General features: G+C 45.4%; 1 protein-coding gene across 11 annotated transcripts in view; it reads right to left on the bottom strand.

The window, feature by feature from the left end:
• Positions 1-1,007: 1,007 nt before the first annotated feature.
• DCX (doublecortin) overlaps positions 1,008-20,672 on the bottom strand; it is a 419,812-nt gene continuing 400,147 nt past the window's right edge. For 7 of the 11 annotated variants that reach the window (XM_069612596.1, XM_069612598.1, XM_069612599.1 and 4 more), the window contains one exon: positions 2,660-2,855. In XM_069612596.1, the coding sequence (XP_069468697.1) occupies positions 2,799-2,855 (57 nt within the window). In that variant the 3' untranslated portion in view covers positions 2,660-2,798. Of the gene's footprint in view, positions 2,856-20,672 lie in introns of all 11 variants that reach the window. The other 4 variants (XM_069612600.1, XM_069612606.1, XM_069612602.1 and 1 more) reach the window with 3 other exon arrangements.

Here is a 20,672-nt window from a genome sequence, read left to right as displayed (position 1 = left end):
CAATCTTAAATGCTGCCAGCACTTGGATCCCAATATCTTCGAATATGTATTGTAGGAATGTTCCCAGTCATCAACTAAAATCCTCTAAACATAACTTACCACCAAATGCAGTTTGTTAAGATATAATCTCTCCCTCTCCGGGTTTCCCCTGGAGCAGACTGACACGATGAAGAGCACCTAGAAATCAGCTTGTCTATTAAGTCCTCCAAACAAAGACCACCTGCCATGTAAGCAATCTAAAATACAATCTCCTCCTGCAAAATACAATTGCCATCCGCTAATGCATAGAGCAATGGTTCATAAACTCTCCCACCCTTACATACACTTGTCACAGTTTATTATTCAAAGACTTTGGTACTTTATGTTCATCAAAGATGCCACCCTAAGCCCTCCCTCAACTACTTTTGACATCTTAATCTCACTCTTCACCTGAATATTGCAAGGGTTTGCCTGGAGACAGTGAGCCCACCCATGCCGGCTTATGCCAGTCTACTCCCACAATACGCATTACTACAATATTTCAAGAAGCAAACTTCTTCCTTTGATCACAGCTATTGTAACCCTGTGAACGTCTCGCTGCACACTTGTGTATGTTAGAACATGTCTGTCTAGACATATGTTTACTGTGGATCTGCCGCAACCATACTTTAAATTACATTAAAGAGAGACAAAGAATTCAAGCGAGGGAAAGACAGAACGATACATTGGCATACAGACAGATGGATTGATAGCTATCTTTATAACTGGCTGCCTTGTTTAACTATTCAGTCACTTACAGTTAAGCCTAAATATAATTTAGGAAGTAACAGATATTGTAAAGGAAATACAATGAACTTGTTTCTGACCTGAACAGGATATGAACACAGAGAACAAACTCAAGTTTCCTTTATAGTGATTTTGTCCTGAAAATATCTCCTCAGTTCTGCTCTTGACTTTATAGTACTCTTTCCATCAAACAATACTGGCACGTCTTCCCTCCTCTTCAAATCACACTATGTACTAGTATGTGACCTTGAGTACTGCCCATGTGGGCAAGTGTTTATTGAAAAGGGGAAAAACGTTACACAAGAACTACCTGAAACTTGCTTATGATGTAACTCAACTCTGATGAACATGGCAAATCTGGGTCAGAACGAATGCGATTCATTCTAAGGGCGGCGTGCCTTTACTGTAGGCGCCTCAACAATACAAGGTGTTCAATGAAGAAAGCATTCATTCTGCAGCCACAAAAACACACAATGGAGCCACAAAGGGAGTATTGCAAATTATACAACCATAAAGCAATATGAAATGGCAGCACAAATAGTCAGCTAATTGTTCGTTGTCTCATGCACATTGTGAATAATATTCACGTGACAATATGGACTAAAAACTGATTCTTTTTTTTAGCTTTTTCTTAAAGTGTTTTTAAAGAATACTGTAGAAAGAAAATGACAAGTTTATAAAAAAAAGGAAAGATCCGGCATGTGTACTCCAAAACACAGGAAACAAGGTTATTTCAAATATAAAACGTGTATTGTTTTGTTTGCTACAAAAAAGGCGACCTAAAGGTGTCAGAGCTGAAAACCTAAATTCTCACAGTGGTTTCAATCCTGCCTGTCAGAAGGCATTCATATTACAGAAGAGTAGGGATAGACAAATACCATTCATTACCATGGAACTGGGTATTTTCTGTTAGAAATTGGGAGTATTATTAATTACAAAGCTGTGATTTGGAGCTGTCTACAACGTGGTACCTCTCCCCCCGACCAGAGTACTATGTATTCCTTTTGATACAATCACCAGTGGGGGCGAGATAATGTCATAACCTGACGGGTATTTTACACCTTTGGCATTTATCTCTGCCCACTTCCTAATTAGTTTAATGTTATCATGTGCATCATTTATTTTTATCATTATTAAAATCAGCTCACCCCATGCATGTAAGAGAGAGGTCTTAAGCAGCAGGGTCATTTGCAGCTTCCGTCTTCAAACATACCTTCCAGTGCCAGATCTCGTGTAAGACCGACAAAGAAATTCTACAAAGCTTCGAAGATGTTTTTCTTTGATCAAACGTGTCTTTTTTCAGCGTTCAGTGAAGCCTGCTTGGCACTGCACGTGCCTACTGCTCCCTTGGGCCCTCGGGGGTTCATTTTATGGCACAGCTGTGGAGAATTTCATTATGGAGTGTGATCTGAGTTGTATCAAAAGACAGAAATGTGTTACTATGTTGATCCTGCACCGTCTTGCCCGGGCGCATTTGTTCAGTGGTTTCGCTGCCAGTGTCAGCAACATGTACCAGGTGGGCTGGTCTCGCCTGCATAGAATGGCGCCAGACATGACATGCGAGTGTGAAAGTGGGGAGGGGGCATGGGAAACAACTGGGATGTACCGGATTTCACAATACTTTGGAGTGCTTTTGCAAGCATGTTAATGAGAAAATTGAATTGCCATTTATTATTGTTCATTGATTTGCAGGAAAAGAGTTTCAGGTCAAACATGATTATTAAAGTCCAATGTTGCGGAGAATGTACTGCAAACTGTAAGAAGGTGAGGATCGTTGGCACATTACTGGTGGAGTCGGGGAGATGCGGGCCAGCATGGTGGCCCTACGCATGTACCAGAAGTGAACGGTATAGATCTATCGTGATCAGTCGAGACATGTTGGACGGTGGCAGAGAGAATAAAACATAGAAAGTAAATGACAGATAGCTGGTTGTCCTATTGATAACAAAGCACCAAGGAGACGTGTCAGCTTCTTCTTCTCTTGCAGAAGATCATACTGTGGTCGTGCTGTGGACACGTTGAAGAGTGCTTCTTCACATCGAATCTCCAAGGGAATCAGAGTCATCAAGGGAAAGAGGCAGGTACAAATCCTGTAGAAATGGAGAAAAATAAGTGTTAATCTCCAAGGAAATACAAGACGGTGGTCAGCCATATGGAGTGCTGGAAAAAGTTCTCTTTACAAGTAGGGCATGCCACACTCCTTTTGAACGGAATGGCCACTACAAAGAGCTGGTGAGATCTCTTCTACAAAGGTATAATTTATTTGCACCAGGTAAGGGCCACTGACCAATCACGTGGCTGAAACTGCTAGCGAGAATATACATTCTCTGCCTGCTGTTCCAGCCATCAAGGCCCTTCCGCGGCTGGCACCATTTTTTGATTTACTTATGTTGGGAGGCAACAGGGGCCCACACCAAACAAAACCTCTCACCCACTCCATCCCTACACACGTACCTGCGGGACCGGAGCTCTGAGCTCCAGTTCGCTGCACCTCTGAGCTCCGGTTCGCTGCACCTGCCGCTCCAGCCACTGCCATAGAAATGGAAAAGGGACTTAAAGTCCTCATTACAAGTTGGCCGGTGCAGTAATAACATGCCAATGATAACGTTTAACGGCACGTTACCGCACTGGTCAACTACAAGTTTGCCGGTGGGGCACCTTAATTACCTTAAGCTAAGAGCTGGAGCTAAGTAAGGCGTCTTACTGGCAAAAATCGCCAGTATTACTTGCGCAAGTAATATTGGCGATTTTTGCAAGTAAGGTGCCTAACTTACCTCCAGCTCTTAGCTTAAGGTAAATCAGGTGCCCCATTGGCAAACTTGTAGTTGACCAGTGCAGTAACGTGGAATGGGGATTTACAACTGTTGCTGCCACTTGTAATCCAGAGGTAATACTGTCATTCCAAGTGGCGGTAACAGTAAAACAGTTTCGTTGTATCTGGGTGGATTTACCACCAAACTGATAATGAGTCCCTTTTTCCTATGGTTGTGGCCATCTTTTTTTCTTTTGAAGAATGGGAGAGGGTGCACAGCTTGTTTCCTTTGATTTTGAATAGATTAGTATCTGTTGAGTATGCTTTTAGATTTTACTTCAAAGGGTGCAGCCCATTATACCGTGTCACCGTGTGGGACACTCGTTATGTGCTGAAAGAGAAAGGACCTAGGCTTATTAGCCTTCGGTGTGGGCTGCACACCTAAATTCCCCCAATAGGGTTAGAACATTTGTTTTTAGAATATAAATGACAGTAAAGCCATCTTTGATAAAGTTGCTTCAAAGTGCTTTTATTCTGCAAATTGCAATTCAATTTGATTTCTCATTTAGTTAACGAATGGTTAAACTTCACCAATTCGTTTTGTGCTGATACAATGGCAAAGAAAAATAACCTAGGGCTAATGCATTTCGGAATGGTAACATTCCTTCCTCAGAGCCAGGTTAAATGTACACGAGCATACAAAAAAATCTTTCTGTTAGAATATTTTGAAAAACATCAAATATATATGCATTCAGGAGAACAGGGTACCCACAATTGACAAACACGTACATGTAGACAGAGAGAACAGAGAAGAGAAGAGAACATTGTCAGTGATTTGTAAACATTACATTGCATTAATGCGTTCTTTAAAAGACTATTATCATCCGACATTCAAATTGCACTCCCGTCAAGGTTTACATTAGATCTATTACTAAGTGGCCTCTGGTCAAGTATTCTGGGGGATAAGGCAGGACATTTTCATGTTATCACTGACCTGAAACGGGTGGCTTCAGTACATGCCGTTCAAACGTTCCTTCTCAGAACGCTGCAAAATGAAATAGTATGCTGCATTTAGTCAGGATCACTCGTGGCTGCTTCTAATACGTGCCTGTGTGTGTGAAAGCAGAGCGCTTACCTGTTGAGTGTGTAGCTCGCTCGAGCGAAGTAACCTCCGACTGCGGGTAGTAAGAAGGCTCTGCTTGCATCTGCGTGTATATGTGTAATGTTGTCATGGTGATGTAAATCTCAAAATGGCGGATGGTGGGTGCATGAAGTAGCCATACTAGAGTGGGCAATTAAAAGCAGTGTTAATGCTGGTGTATGGTAACTCGATTGCATAAACACGCTGGATTGCACAAATTATCCTAATAGAACTGCGATGCCCTCTGTTCTGATTGGTGAAGTAAATAAAATATAGTTCTGTGCGTTACATGAGGTAGTCAGGGGTCAAATTATGTTTTTGTGTGTGGTTTATAATAATGGGTGGATACTGTGTTCCCAGGTGTTTACATTCTCAAGAGTGACATGTCTAAAACACAGGTAAGTTCAATGTGTTGTAAAAACAGATACAATTATAGAAAACAGTTAAGATCGAACTCATCGTTCATTCCTCGAGGTGACAATGATTCCAGTCTATCAATCCAAAAGGATTCTCTTTGTTGTCTCTTCTTCTTAGTGTCCGTGCTGGTATTTACAATGACTTAAAAGACAAGCTCAAAGTGTGGGTACGGTATATCGATGATATATTTGGTATATGGCAGGACACAAGGGAAACATTAAACGAATTTCTACAATACATTAATAGTATTGACCACCAGATAAACCACACACAAAAACATAATTTGACCCCTGACTACCTCATGTAACGCACAGCACTATATTTTATTTACTTCACCAATTAGAACAGAGGGCATCGCAGTTCTATTAGGATCATTTGTGTAATCCAGCGTGTTTATGCAATCGAGTTACCATACACCAGCATTAACACTGCTTTTAATTTCCCACTCTAGTATGGCTACTTCATGCACCCGCCATCCGCCATTTTGAGATTTACATCACCATGACAACATTGCACATATACACGCAGACGCAAGCAGAGCCTTCTTGCTACCCGCAGTCGGAGGTTACTTCGCTCGAGCGAGCTACACACTCACAAGGTAAGCGCTCTGCTTTCACACAGACAGGCACGTATTAGAAGCAACCACGAGTGATCGTGACTAAATGCAGCATACTATTTCATTTTGCAGGGTTCTGAGAAGGAACGTTTGAACGGCATGTACTGAAGCCACCCGTTTCAGGTCAGTGATAACATGAAAATGTCCTGCTTTATCCCCCAGAATACTTGACCAGAAGACACTTAGTAATAGATCTAATGTAAACCTTGACGGAAGTGCAATTTGAATGTTGGATGATAATAGTCTTTTAAAGAACGCATTAATGCAATGTAATGTTTACAAATCACTGACAATGTTCTCTTCTCTCTTCTCTCTGTCTACATGTACGTGTTTGTCAATTGTGGGTACCCTGTTCTCCTGAATGCATATATATTTGATGTTTTTCAAAATATTCTGACAGAAAGATTTTTTTGTATGCTCGTGTACATTTAACCTGGCTCTGAGGAAGGAATGTTACCATTCCGAAATGCATTAGCCCTAGGTTATTTTTCTTTGCCATTGTATCAGCACAAAACGAATTGGTGAAGTTTAACCATTTGTTAACTAAATGAGAAATCGAATTGAATTGCAATTTGCAGAATAAAAGCACTTTGAAGCAACTTTATCAAAGATGGCTTTACTATCATTTATATTCTAAAAACAAATGTTCTAACCCTATTGGGGGAAATTAGGTGTGCAGCCCACACCGAAGACTAATAAGCCTAGGTCCTTTCTCTTTCATCTTTTTTTCTTTCCCACCCCCAACTCCCCCTTGGGAGATAGCCTGCGCAAGCAGCATGAATCTCCTGAGGGGAGAAAAAGAAAGGCATTTGCACCCCGGATGAACCCTAAGAGGGCAAATGGCTGAGAAAATATGGCTTTCACGTCCCGGCGGGGTGCGGACATGGCTTGTAACGCCCCACATCCTGAGCAGAGGTCCTGTCTTCACTTGGGCCTACCATGGCTCGGGTTAGCCGGACATTACGGGCCATGTCTGCACCCCGCCGGGGCGTAAAAGCCATATTCTCTAAGTCAGAACTGCAAACGGCAGATGTCTAGATGTGGCAGACTACAAATGCCATGATCCCTCAACATTGACTATGCTGACTAAACCTGATGGGCATGGTAGTCCAAAACATCTGGCTGGCCAACAGTTGTAGGGCTTGCTCTGAGGTACCATAGCCGATATCAAATACGATAACTTAAGCGTCCATCGAACAGGAGTTAAGTAATCATACAACAACCAAGTACTCCCTCTGTCATGATCAGAACATTCTCAAGCCATTCTATTAACTGCCAAATTTAAACAATGTGTTCAATGATTTGCTAATTACCTCATCATTACCACCATTTTGGATTTCAGAAAGTCCAATTCGTTCCAATAATCTCATTACATTTTGCTGATTACTTTAGACGCATTTACGTCATTTTGGCTCCTTTTCTGTCAGCAATTTTTAAATTGAAACTCGTGATTTCAGAACAGTCAAAGATTTCTTCACTAGCAACATTTCAACATTAAATGTGTGGCGCATTTAAAGAAAGAAAATAAAACATAACAATATATTTCAATGTATATTCTAATGTTAGACAGTTTACCCCTTCAAGAAATGTTTATGTGGTTTTGTGGAAGACCATTCCTTCACATTTGTGGATTTGTAGTGTTTTTTTCTTGAACACGCTTGTAAAGTTTATGATGAAATAATGTTCTAATTGTTTATACTACAGATGAATTAGTCATATTTAAATGTGTTTTAGTTCTGTAATAGAATAACTTTGTGCACACCTTATCAAAAACTTCTATGGCCACCACTTTTGTAAGGCTCCTTTTGCCCCTGTCCGGTTTTGAACATTGACACAGGTTTGCCGGAATGACCGAAACGTCGAATAGCCACCCCTTCCACTATAACTTTCTAACATTTCCTCTAGAACAACTTCTTCCAAAAGTAAGGTTCCTCAAGTTACCACCTGCTTCTAATCCAGAACGTTTAATTCTATGTGGCCACCTTCAGCTCCTTGACCATTGAGTTTATTGTGCTGTGCTGTATCCATACCACTGTCTCATCCAAACCTAGTGCGTTCTGGAAAAACTGCTAAACTTCTAGAGCCAAAAGCATCACTTTCATACACTTTTGATGCCCAATGATTTGGGTAGTCTGTGCTTTTTTCCTTTCGCAAATCACATGCATTTGACTCAAACGCAATGTATAGATCCAAGGTGGATGTAAGTGCTGCTTTTGACTTTTGAGTCAGCCACTATATATTAATATATTTAAATATATATCCTTATTTGAATACATTCAGTAGCATTTATTCAGTATTTTGCAGCCTTCGCGCACACATAGTCGATGCCACCTCACTCTCCAACAGCCAAGGCCTAGTGCATTGTATCATGGTTTCACACAATTGAATACCACACGTAGGAAAACATTTCCGTTTGTACATGGAATTCTCTAAAGACAGTATAAAGAGGCGCCTTATTGAAGTGCTATGTGAAGAAAAAACCTGAACCCTGTTCAATTCCCTCATCTGGGGACAAATTATCAAAACTTTGCCCATGTGCAAAAAAATACAGCAAACTCATTTAGCACCATTGTTCTGCTTCAATGATACAAAAGGGAGGAAATGGGTTTAGCCCCAATCTGTATTAGCTAAAACAAATGTCCCTAGTGCAAACATGAAGCAGGCTGTTTTATCTACTATGTGTTCTATGGAAACTGAAAGAAATAACAAACAGATTACAGTACAAATAGTACAAAAAACAACATGGATTATTTTTTGCCCTCAAGTAAAAAAAAATCGATAGTACAGATTGTGATAATACGAATGGAGCAAACAGGTTTTATCTAAGCATTTGCTAAATGGTGCATATGTTATAAATTCTGTCCACATTGGCTGGAGATTCACAGAAAACGATCTCTGCTCCCGTTGGCTCAGGCTCTTTTTCCTCACGGAATGGTATTTCCTTAGTTGAATGTTCTCACTGAGAGCATAAGAATAATATCCAGACAAAGAGGCAGAGCAACTGGGCTCCAGGGGAAGGGCAGCTAAATGGGCCAACACATTGACACAGCATCATATTGTGACAGTGCAACACGACTCACCAAGTTCAGTCTTCACTAAATTCCGATACACTACCTAATGTAAACTGGAAACTGACTGATTACACCATCAAACAATCAGCCAGTAACAGACAACATTGAAGACCAACTATATCCAACTGGGCCCAAGGGATGCATTGCCACAAAACTGCCCTTAAGAACCATGCACCACCCACCTCAGACAAGTCTAGCATGTGGAGCTGCAAAAAATACCAGTGGGCACAGTTGTGGACTCAGAATGCAGTTTATGTGAGGAAAAATGCAGTAAAATGAAACAAGGAATCGAGATTAAGGTGACATTTTTGTAACTGAACACTGATGAGAAAAAGAAATGGTGAATAGTATCTACTGCTTTTAAGAAGGCTAGTCGTTATAATCCTTCCACTGGCCTGGTTTAGTTAGAGCACACCATCTTAACTATATATGTTTGCTAACAAAATGGATTTCTGTTTTGGCATGCAGAAGCAATAATACACCCACACACTTGCTAATGGCAGCAGAAGCTTTGTTATAGACTGGCATAAGTTATCCTAGTTTCTAACAGAGCTCTGATGAGAGGTTGCAAGTTTAATTAGATCGAACCCACACAGCTGCACTGAGATCACTAAGAAGGAGTAGAGAGTTTTCTAGTTGTAGACCTCTGAGTTTGGCTGCTTTCATATAAGAAAACTATTTCGATAATTGGTGTGCAAAACCTCCTTCATAAAGTCATACAATATTTTACTGTGGTTATGGACTGCAATGTATGTGAAAGTCTATATATAGTGATGCACTGGGGCACAGGTACACAGGATTAGGACTTATTTTTAGTGTCGTGCTGATGTGCATTCCTGTGTCATTGCCCCCAGCTGCTGCTATTAAATATCTACTGAACTAGCCTCACCCAATTGGAGTCGTAGTCTGGGTTTTTCATTGTCATGCAGATACTGTATTGGCGCTGATGTAACTTTAAATGGTGAACTAACTCTCAGAATTGTACCCTACCTAACATCCATGTTCTTCTGCACTAGCTAACCAAAGACACCTTAACTCTAGCCCACATAATCCACCTCGCCGTACTCTTCTTTGCAGTACAGCAGGTATTAATTTACACCCAACAAACTCTTCCCATACATTTTCACACCATGTTCTGACCAACACGACAGCTGCTGCCCATGCCACGCCCCATGACTGTGCCCTCATAGGCCAGGATGATTACTCCAAATGCCAATTGACATCAAGCAACTTGACAAGAGATCTTACCTTGCACACACAACACACATAACACCATATGTTTCTTGATATAGCACTGCTTATACACAACATGGTTTCTCTGATCTGCCTTACACCACCATTTTAGCAACCACAAGCATGTGTTCTTCCAACTAACCCTCTAACCAAACCACCCATTGCATACAGGACCAAAGGCTCCAAGTAGCCCAGTAAATTCCAGAAACTGTACTACATACATGACCCAATAACATACCTTTACATACAAATAGCATGACATTAATGTAAAAAAAACAGATTAAAAAGTAATGGAAAAGGGTGTGGTGAAGATGAGAAGGGACGAGAGCCTGAGGGCATATCTCTGACTAAAGCCCCACTTCCATCATCACTCAATTCCAATCAGCTGACCTTCCACAGATGATTCAAATGTTTGACCCTTACATGCAACCCCTCACCTCTTGGTTTTCCAGTACAGCCCTTCACCACAGCACGTTATGCCTCAACCTCTTATCATATCCCCGTACTTTAGGCTCTCACAACAGACCCTGACCTCAGACTCATCATTGCGTCCGAGTCCCTCAATGCAGTGTCAGTCCAATTGTACAACCAAGACTCCAGCCTCTCATCCAAGAGACTAGGTTCAGACCCTTAGCACAGCCCATGAGCCCCCAATCCTGCAGCATAGCTAACTATTCCAGTCCTGTTTACAGAGGCCCCCCGTATATCACTCTTTACTAAAGTATATGCCAACAGTCTCTTGAAAGGTTTCCTCATCAAAGCCCCACCATGTAGCTGTTTCAATCCATACCCCCTCACATACTAGATAGTGACCACAAATACTCATTCTTGCATCTAATTGGATCCCTTCCCTGCTGCCGCTCAGTGTAATTGCTCATCCCAGACTCTCATGATAACCGTTCACGAAAACTCCACATTGCAGCTTCAAGCAGGAGTCTATAACAAAAGCCACTTACTGCGTACTCACACTGTAAACTACTGCCCTCTCATTTCTCCATCAGCAACCCCCTGGCCCTCATAATTCCACCCCCATATAACCCATAGCCTCAGCCCATAAGCTCTCACTCATTCGTTTGTCTAACACTGTCTCCTTAACCTCTCAAACATTAGTCCCTATACCACCCACACCACAAATTTCTGCTGTAACTCCCCTCAACATGTGTTTACCACAGAACCACAACCATTCAGCACCCAACGCATGGTTAAGTGAACTTAAACTAGGCAAGTTTGCTGGAAGTTAATTGAACATGTATATTAGACTGAAATCTAAGCATCTACCCTTTTTTGTAGGTATAATCTGTGCATCACATTATTAACATAAGCATTAACCTATTTATTTTCCAAGGGTTAGACTGCATGATATACTATTGCAATAGAATGCATAGTTGGTAAGTTAGTTTCATGTTTTGCTGCAGTAAAATAGGACCTGTGTGAGAGTCAATTTAACTGGACAATGTTCCAAACGATGCTGATGTTTATTGTTAATTAGCACCCTGTGTTTGGGAGCCAGCCAACCAAGAGTCTGGAAACGCGGGCAGATACTCCCGATCTAGCCCACGTTCCAAGCCACCTGATGACGGCCCCTGCGGCCCGTCATCTTCCCCCAACCCTCTGTACCCTCTGTTTTTTAACCTTTTATTTTTAATTCCAACCCTCCTCCGGAAATCCTCTTAACTGCTTGTGTCAGCGGCGCAACCCGCCGCTGCCATAGCAGCTTCCCTGCCTCTTCACTACAGGCACGTTATAAATGCCATATCATATCATATCTTCCTTTCCTGGTCGACATGGGATGGGAGGAGGGGCTCTTGACAATCATTTTCATTCATTGAACGGGACACGAACGGCGTCCCGTGCAATGAATGAAAATGCTTTTTTGTTGTTGTTGAAAATTTAGTTTTATTGAAACATTTGGGTTATGACATTAATAAAACAATCATACATCGTCAAAAATGGAATCCAAATACGTACACAACCTTTACCCCCTACAATCCCCCCGTCCACCCGCTGTCTCCCCCATCATGGTTCATAAAAGAACAGATACGGCAAGGGTCCAGCACAGTACAATGCATTATATTGCGAATAATGGGCAGTTCTTATGTAGATGCTCAAAACGAAGGGCCCGAGGCCCCAGGGCTGAATCCCCCTCCTCATCAGGCCCTCCCAATCCTTGGGGGCCTTGTCCAGTGAGGTTGGTCCTCAACTCAAGTGGTAGCTCTGAGATATTCTTTTGAGCTCAGTTTGCCCTCCCATATTTGTCGAAGAAGGAGAGCCACAGACCCTCAATATTGGCTTTGGATTCGTCAATCAAGTGGGTAAGGAACTCTATGTCGTATATGGCGTGGAGTTTAACAACCCACTCCTTTTCCCCTGGAGGTTGGTGAGCCTTCCACCTCTGAGCCCAACAACACCTAGCCGCCATCAGCATGACCTGTAGCATGTGGTCATGTGTCACTTTCGGGCCTCCCTCAACCACAATGCCAAACAGGACCAACCATGGGGATCGAGTTCTTTCGATACCATCCACCTCCTTTATCCAAGACAGGACTTCATTCCAATAGGTTTGTGCCACCCGACATTTCCACCACATGTGTACATAGTCCCCCCGCTCAGTGCGGCACTTCCAACAATGTGGGTCATAGCCCTTCCTCATTGTGGATATTCTCTGCGGCGGGTAATGCCATCTGTGGATTAATTTCAAGGCCTGATGGCAATACTGGGGTGCCGCTGTGGAGTGGTTAGCCTGTCTACACATCTTGGTCCACCTCCTATCAGTGATGGGTGTACCTAGGTCTTTTTCCCACTGCACCTGGGAGTGGACAGTAACAGGAGGCCGTAAAGCCTGGATATTACCCCTTTGGTACCTTTGTGCGTAATCAAGAATTTCTCAAAGTCTGTTAGGTCCCTCCTAAGGGTGTCTCCCCATTTATTTACATTGAGGGCCCCTTTGAGTTGCAAGAATCGGAATGGAGAGAGGTTGCCAAGGCCTAGGAGGGCCCTGAGGTCCCTAAGGGAGATTAACACACCGTCAACCCAAAGCTGTCCTGCTCTGCTCAGGCCCGCCTCATACCATTTCTGAAAAGCTAGTGGTTCGTCAATGCTATCCATCAGTGGAGGAGCCCAAATGCAGCTCAAAGGCAAGGGCCATGTCGTGAGCCATCTAAGGTAACCATCCTCTTTCCATACGGACCACATTACCCCCAGGACTGGATGGTTCAGGATACTCCTCGGAATACGTCTCTTAGGGACCCATAGCCATTCATCGAGGGTAATCGGAGCAAAGAGCTTGTTATCCAAGGCTACCCATTGTTTCTTTGTGCCCTGTGCAAAGTGATCAACCAGGATTCTCAGTTGGGCTGCCTTATAGTATGTGTCTAGGTCTGGGAAGTTCACCCCCCCTCGTCTTTCGGCCTTGTGAGTACGTCATAGGCAATTCTATGGGACTTCCCCGCCCAGAGAGAGCGCAAGAGGGCGCGTCTGATTTTGAGGAGAAATGGCCTTGGTATCTGGGTTGGGAGCATTTGGAACAGGTAAAGTAATTTGGGGAGGATTACCATTTTAAGTGAGTTGAGTCGAGCCATCCAGGATAAACCGGATTTTTCCCATCTTTCCACATCCCGTTTGATTGCGGACCACAGGGGTGGGTAGTTGTCTGTAAAAAGGTCCGGCATCTAGACCCCCAAGTGACAAAAGCCCTCCTCACTGGTGCAAACCGGGAGATCCGCAATATATTGTCTATCCACCTCATTGAGCTGCCCTGCCACGAATGCAACCAACTTCCCCAGGTTAACCTTGTAGCCTGCGAGGGCCCCATATTTCTCTAAGCTGTCAAGGAGTGCGGGAACCGACTGGGAAGGGTTAGAAATGTAGAGCAGTACATCGTCTGCAAATAGACTCACTTTGCAATTTGTGTCCCTCATCCCAATGCCTTTGATCTTCTTGTTACCTCTAATCGCTATGCCCCAGGGTTCCATCACCAGTGCTTAAATGAGGGGTGATAGAGGACAGCCCTACCTGGTTCCCCTCTCAAGTTGGAACATTGCCGATTCACCTCCATTGACCACTACCCTTGCTGAGGGATTGGAGTAGAGGGCGGAGAGCCACCCCTGCCATCGCGGCCCCATCCCCAGGGACGACACGACCCCCTTCATAAAAGACCAGCTCACCCTGTTGAACGCCTTTTCCACATCCAGGGATAGGAGAAGGGCGCCCTCCTTTCTAACCTCTCTCGAGCTCAATATGTGCAAGGTTTTGCGCATACTACCAGCGCCCTGCCTGTTGAGTACAAAACCTACTTGGTCTGGGTGGGTCAATTGGGGGAGGCACCTCTACAGGCATGTGGCCAGGATTCTGGTGAATATTTTTGCGTCCACATTTAAGAGTGAAATGGGTCTATAAGAGCCACAATCTGTAGGGTCCTTACCAGGTTTTGGTATGACCGTAATAAAGCTTGTAAGAATGTTGGCAGGATGGTCTCTGGGGTCCTAATCTGGTTGAACAGCTTAGTTATTGGCTGTATCAGAACCGCTTGGTATTGTTTAAATAAATCAGCTGTTTATCCACCCCCCCTGGGACCTTACCTACTTTTAGTCTCTTGATGGCCTGCTCCACCTCTTCCTCTGTGATGTCCCCCTCTAGGACCTCCCTCTCTATTTCTGTAAGGCGCGGGAAAGGATGATCTTCTAGATATTTTTGGAGCTCATCTGGGGTCCCTCCCTCCTGTTTGGTGTATAGTTTTTGGTAAAACCCCGCTGTGTTATATGCTCAGTTTTGGTTTGAATATTACCTCCCCCTTCCTTAACTCCCTCAACCCGTCTGTCCACCCTGTTCCCCCTAAGCCTATGTGCTAGAAGGGTCCCCACTCTGTCTCCCTTTTCGTAGTATCTCTGCTTGGCATATCTAATTTTTTTAACCACTTCGCCAATCAGGACTGGATGCAGAGCTTGCCGCTTTTCACTCATTTCCCCGAGGAGGGTTGGGCGATTTATGTCTCCCTTAGTGAGCTGTGTCCTCAGGGCTCGCAAGTCTTCCCGCAGCCCAGATTCAATTGGGGCGCTTTCTATCTTTTTCATAGAGCCCTCTGATATGAGGAGGCCCTGGAAAGGGGCTTTGGCAGCCTCCTAAACTGTGACCATCGGTGTTTCCCGCGTGTCGTTAGTTATGAAGTAGGCCTCAATCTCCCCTTGCAGGAATTCCCTAAATACCTGATCTCTCAGGAGAGTATCATTGCAACGCCATCTGTATGACTTCGATGCTTCCTGTAGTCGCCAGTCCATGAAAAGTAGATCATGGTCTGACCAGGTGACGGACTCAACCGATGGGTCGCTTATCATCCCTCCTCCCTCCTCTGATACCAATAGTAGGTCGATTCTAGTATAAGTTTGGTGTGGGGGAGAGAAGAATGTGTACCCTCCCGGCCCTTGATGAGACTTTCGCCAGACGTCTACCCAAAAGTACTCCTGCAGAAGATCCCTCATAGCGAGGTTCTCCTTCGTGGGTTCCTTTGTCCCTTCCCCTTTAGCGGTCGAACAGTCTAGCCGGGGATCCGTAATGAGGTTAAAGTCTCTGCCAAGAATCATTGCCCCCTCCGCCCTTTCGTCCATGACCTGTAATACCCTATGGATGAATTTAACCTGGCCGGTGTTAGGTGCATATATAGTGGCCAGAGTAATTTGTCTCCCCTGAGAAAGCCCCTTTATGCCAAGGAATCTGCCCCCGAAGCCCCTTTTTGTCTCCACATCTGTAAGATGCATTGATTTATCCAAGAGAATGCCCTCCCCATCCTTTTTGGAACACTTATGTGAGGCCCAGAAATTCCTGCCTATTTCCTTCCCCTTTATCGTCGATTCCGCCCCCCTCCTATAGTGTGTTTCCTGCAAGAAGAGAACAAGGAGTTTCTGCTTACGAAACATATTGCTTGTTAGGGAGCGCTTATTCTGAGAGTTCAGGCCCTTTACGTTGAGCATGCTGACTCGAGCTTCAACCATGGTCGTCGTTGCCCATGCCCTTTAAGATGGCTGTGTGAACGCCTGGGTCCGTATCTTCTCGTAACTCGTTGTCCCATGACGTGTTGTTCCCCTTACCCTGTGCCCTTCCCCCCTCCTCATACCTCCCCCTTCCCATCCAACAAGACGTTCGTCTCCTTCACCCAACTCGCGTCGGAGTTAGTCGACGAACCGCCAGGGTTGCTACCCCGGCCCCGGTAATTTCACTAACAGCAAAACCTGTCTTCCGTCTTTATCTCCAGGATACTCCCCAATAACATTTAATTTTTGGGGTCCCCAAGAGCCCTACACCCCTCCCACCCCCCCCGGCCATACGGAGGCGGTTCATTCCCCTCATTTTTGAGCCCCTCCACGGGGTCTCGTTTCCTGCAGGCCCCATGGTGTCCTTTGAGCTTGGGAGTGAAGCTTGAGAACTTCGAGCTGCATAACTCCTCACCTTTCCCATCATGCAACTTCACATTTTTCCCCCCTCCCCCCTCCACCAAACAAGAATCATTCGCCAACCGTGGCAACACGTGAAACAACCCCAATTTCCCTTCACAACCCCAATTTCCCTTCGCACCTCCAACCCCCCTCGATCACTACGACCTCAAAGAAGCCACAAAACAACTTTGTTACAGTGGTGCTTTTCATGATATTCTGAGTGAGCTCATGTGGGCCCCCCGTGGTCTGTGGGGGGTGTCGGGTTTTCTGGAACTTTCATGCCCCCTTAACATTGAGGTTCCTCTGAGCTAGGTCAGGGCCCTGTGGGGCACGGCTGTGGTGTCCCCCGTCTCCACTTCGAACCTGGGATGTGCTTGGGGCTCCCACCAGGTCCTCAGTGCCTCTCAGGATATCTTCCTCTGTTACAAGTTGGTACCTCTCGCCCTGCCACTCAAAAGCTAGGTAGAATGGGTGACCCCAGCGATAGCGAGCACCCTTGCCCTGCAGCCATCTGGTTATGGCCCAACATTTTTTCCACATCTGAAGTGTAAATACTGAAAGGTCCTGGAAAATTGTCACTCTCGAGTTCCCATATTGAATATCCTTCAAGTTCTTTGCCCTTTCCAAGATCTTGGCCTTGTCCCTGTAATAGTGGAATCTCGCCAGTACAGAGCGCGGACCTCTACTGCCCCCGCCCACTCGGTGGATCCTGTCGTTTCCCCAGAATCAATTCTGAGGACAATCCTGATGATGTCCTGTACCTTGCCTTCCAGCCCTTTCTGATTCTCTCCTTTCACCTCCACCAGGCCGAAGATCCGTAGGTTATTCCTCCTCTTACAATTCTCCATGTCAGCGACCTTCAGTGGATGTCCTCCTTGCGGTGCCGCATCTCCTTGAATCTTGCCTCCGTCTGTGCCTCAAAGAGGTCGGTGGAGGCTTGTTTGTTTTCGACCCCCTCAATTTGGTCCTCCAATGTTGAAACCTTAGTTGTGAGGTCGGCCAGTTTAGCCCCCATATCGGACCGCATCCCTCTTTTTTCATCCAAGATTGTTTGGATGCTGCCATGGATAGCATGCAGGTCCGGGGCTGGAGTGAGGGAGGGACCAGTCTCCATATCTGGGTATCCTGGTGTAAATTGGTATTTGGCTATAGTTTCTTTCCAACTCATGTGGTGCTGTTCCCCCAGACGTTCTTGGCTTCCTCGTGTGTTTCGTGGGTTCTCCCCACCAACAAGGTCTATTCTACAACTTCCGCCATGGGCTGCCCCCCGATGTGTACCTGGCGCACCTCCGCGTGCACCCCCAGGGGGTCGAGATCAACACCTCTCCTCAGTCCTTATTGTGGCCCTGTTGCTGTTCACAATCTTTTCAGCTGTCAGGGGCCCTTCGCATGTGGTGTCTTGGGCTCAAACAGGTTCCCTGGGGCTGATTTGGCGCTTTCCCTGAGTCCTCACTGTGGTTTCCCGAGGGGTCTTAAGGTTGAGAAGACAAGGATTCTCTGCTCCTGTAGTCACCTTGTCATTTCTTATTTCCCCTGCACCTGCCCTATATGGTGAGGGGCGGGCAATATCGCCTGGGGGTTGCCTGTAGTCCACCTCTTAACCCTGATAGCACCTCTGTAATGTGGCTCAGCAGATGGGGGAGTAAATGGGGGCCTCCCCAGGGCCCTCCCAGTCACAGTGGCGTGTGTGGGAGACCCAGAGTGGGCTTCAGCAAGTCTAGGGTGGTTGAGAGGCAGTCTGGTGTACTCATATGTACTTGCGTGGGCAGTCCAACGCCCGCAGCTCAAATGAGTGGAAAAATGGGGGGCCCCCCGGGCACGCTCCCACGTCGGGCCAAACTGGTGGTGGGGCCCGGCCAGTGGGACCAAAGTGCGCCCAGCTGGTGTTGGTTGGCATCCACCCTGGCCCCCTGCGGTTCAGTCCCAGAGGGGAAGAGCGGGCTGAGTGTCCACCCGCTCCAACCCGGGAGATGAGGGAGGGCCTCACCTGGAAGGGAGCAGAGTCCTGTGGGGTGTTGCTGTTCGTATCTCCCATGGTAGCGCCACTTGTAGGGGCCCCTGGCGCACTCCCGCGTTGGCCGAATCCAGTGCTCCACAGTCCCCGTGGGGGGACGGTGGAACGCAGCGGACAGACGCCACTCCCACCAGCCGGAGGGCCGCGGGGCACTTCTCCTCCTCGCCCACTGGAGCGGAAGGCGATATGGATCACGGGGGGTGCCTGCCCGAAGTTAGAAGGGCTCCTCCTCAGCGATATCCCGGGGGAACCACCCGCGCCTTGCGTGCGGCCCCGGCGGGGTGCTGTGCTCCTCCCCACTCAAGCTGGCGTGGAGCCTCGCGGCCGACTCTCCCACTGGTGCCGGTGGGGGGGGGGGTGAATCCCCGCAATGTATCACAAGCTATCTCAAGCTTGGGGGGGCCTCCAAACACCAAATAAGGACCGGTGGGCTCCTCACGGGTTCAGACACACCCGAATCTCGTGTTCTGCTGTGTTTTGGAGATTTAATACTGCATGACTCTGCTGATTTCCCGAGGCTTCACAGGGAGCTGTAGGATCAGGCTGCCATCTTGCCTGCGCCCCCTGGTGGCCTCCAAAATGCTTTTTTTTATCACCCCGGGTTACCACTACGGTAACCGGGGGTGCTAATGGCATTCTTAACTCGTTCCAGCGGCCATACCGGGGTTAACGTCCCAGCGCCCTCGTTAATGGCCCTTGCTTTGCTTGGGACGTTAACTTGTGCTGCTGGCCGTTATCCCTGGTATGGCCTGTGGAACTGATTCAGAACACCATAGTGTATACCGCTTTATAGATGCCATTCTTTGATATTCAATCTTAATCAGTTCTTTTCATATACATGAGTCAGTTTTGTTCTGTTCACTTTTAGACAGACTGCCATGAATGCCTCATCTTAGGTAATGTGTTGGTTGTCATGAAGCAACGAGAATTTTTTCTATGTTTATTTTACCCTGATAGTCCACTCTATTTGAACACATCAAGTCAGAATGCAACAGATACCCTGGTGAAATGGATACACTGTTTGGTAAGAGAAATGCACGCTGTACATTGGGCTTGGTTGTAAACAGTACCTATTGGACCCCTTTAGCATTCACACAGTGTTATCAGATTTGGCTGTTCTTGTACTAAATGTTTTGTAGTAAAGAGGGCAAGATTAGAAACTCATTTGATCTCGTTCATACTCTTTTCAGAAACTTTAATAAAGAACGTTATGGCGAACTACAATATTTATTTTTGATATTGTATGATATGCATCTCACTGCATTAGTATGTTGTATGTATTGGATTGCTAAGACAAATTGTTTGTATGGAGAAGACACGGTTGGTTTACGGAACATACATGTTCAGAATTGCCCAAATGAAAGCACCTATGGGCCTGATTCCCAGAAGCTTTTTATAATGGTGCAATCCCATAGGAAAATGATCTGTGAATCAGGCCCTACATTGTTAGTATATTACCCTGGAGTAATGTTTTTCATTCATTCAAATATGTGTACCACCAGGGCTGGACTGGCCTGCAGGATACTCTGGAGATTTCCCGGTGGGCCTCTGCACTCTGGGCCTCTTTTGTATTTTATGTTCACATCCTCTGACAGGAAAAGGGTTGGGCTTGCTCAAAATGTGTAATATGGGGCCACTTTGAACATTATTTCCAGGGCCTCTTTTGGATCCCAGTCCACCACTGTGTACCACGTGATGTCAGCACGCTGTTTAATTTGTATCAAATCTTCCAGGTTGTAGCATTAGACCACGTGGTTGAAGTAATCATGCCATGTTTTACGGCGACATGCATTTACCCAAATTATGAAAAATATCAAGCAGCAGGTGGCTGTGTTACACATTGCTTTTCGTCATTTACATACATGTGACTGCTTATCAATGTACACATGTACCATCAAAGTGTCAGATTGGTGCAATAACTGATATTACTCCTTCCCATCTCAATAGCCCTCATTTCATCGGGCTCTGAAAGAAGAAAGGCTTGGTGGACCCAGGATTTGAAACTGTGAAAGTCAGGTTACACACAGATCTCCATAGTGAATGTTTCAGTTAGATGAGCTAGCTTAATGGTTGGTAGTTATATTATGTCATAAAGAAAAGTGCTAATTCACCTATACTTGTTCTTTCTGCACAGTTGTGTTTATCTGCTGTACTGTGGGGATAATTCACAAAGAAATGACCAGTAATAACATTAACTTACTCTTAAATTACTCATTGATAGCGAATGTTCGATGCTCA

This window comes from Ambystoma mexicanum, chromosome 5p (assembly GCF_040938575.1).
Source record: "Ambystoma mexicanum isolate Mex_15411 chromosome 5p, UKY_AmexF1_1, whole genome shotgun sequence".
In the NCBI taxonomy this organism is placed as follows: domain Eukaryota; kingdom Metazoa; phylum Chordata; class Amphibia; order Caudata; family Ambystomatidae; genus Ambystoma; species Ambystoma mexicanum.
The sequence above is the reverse complement of the archived record's forward strand: the minus strand, read 5'-3'. Positions and strand labels throughout refer to the sequence as shown.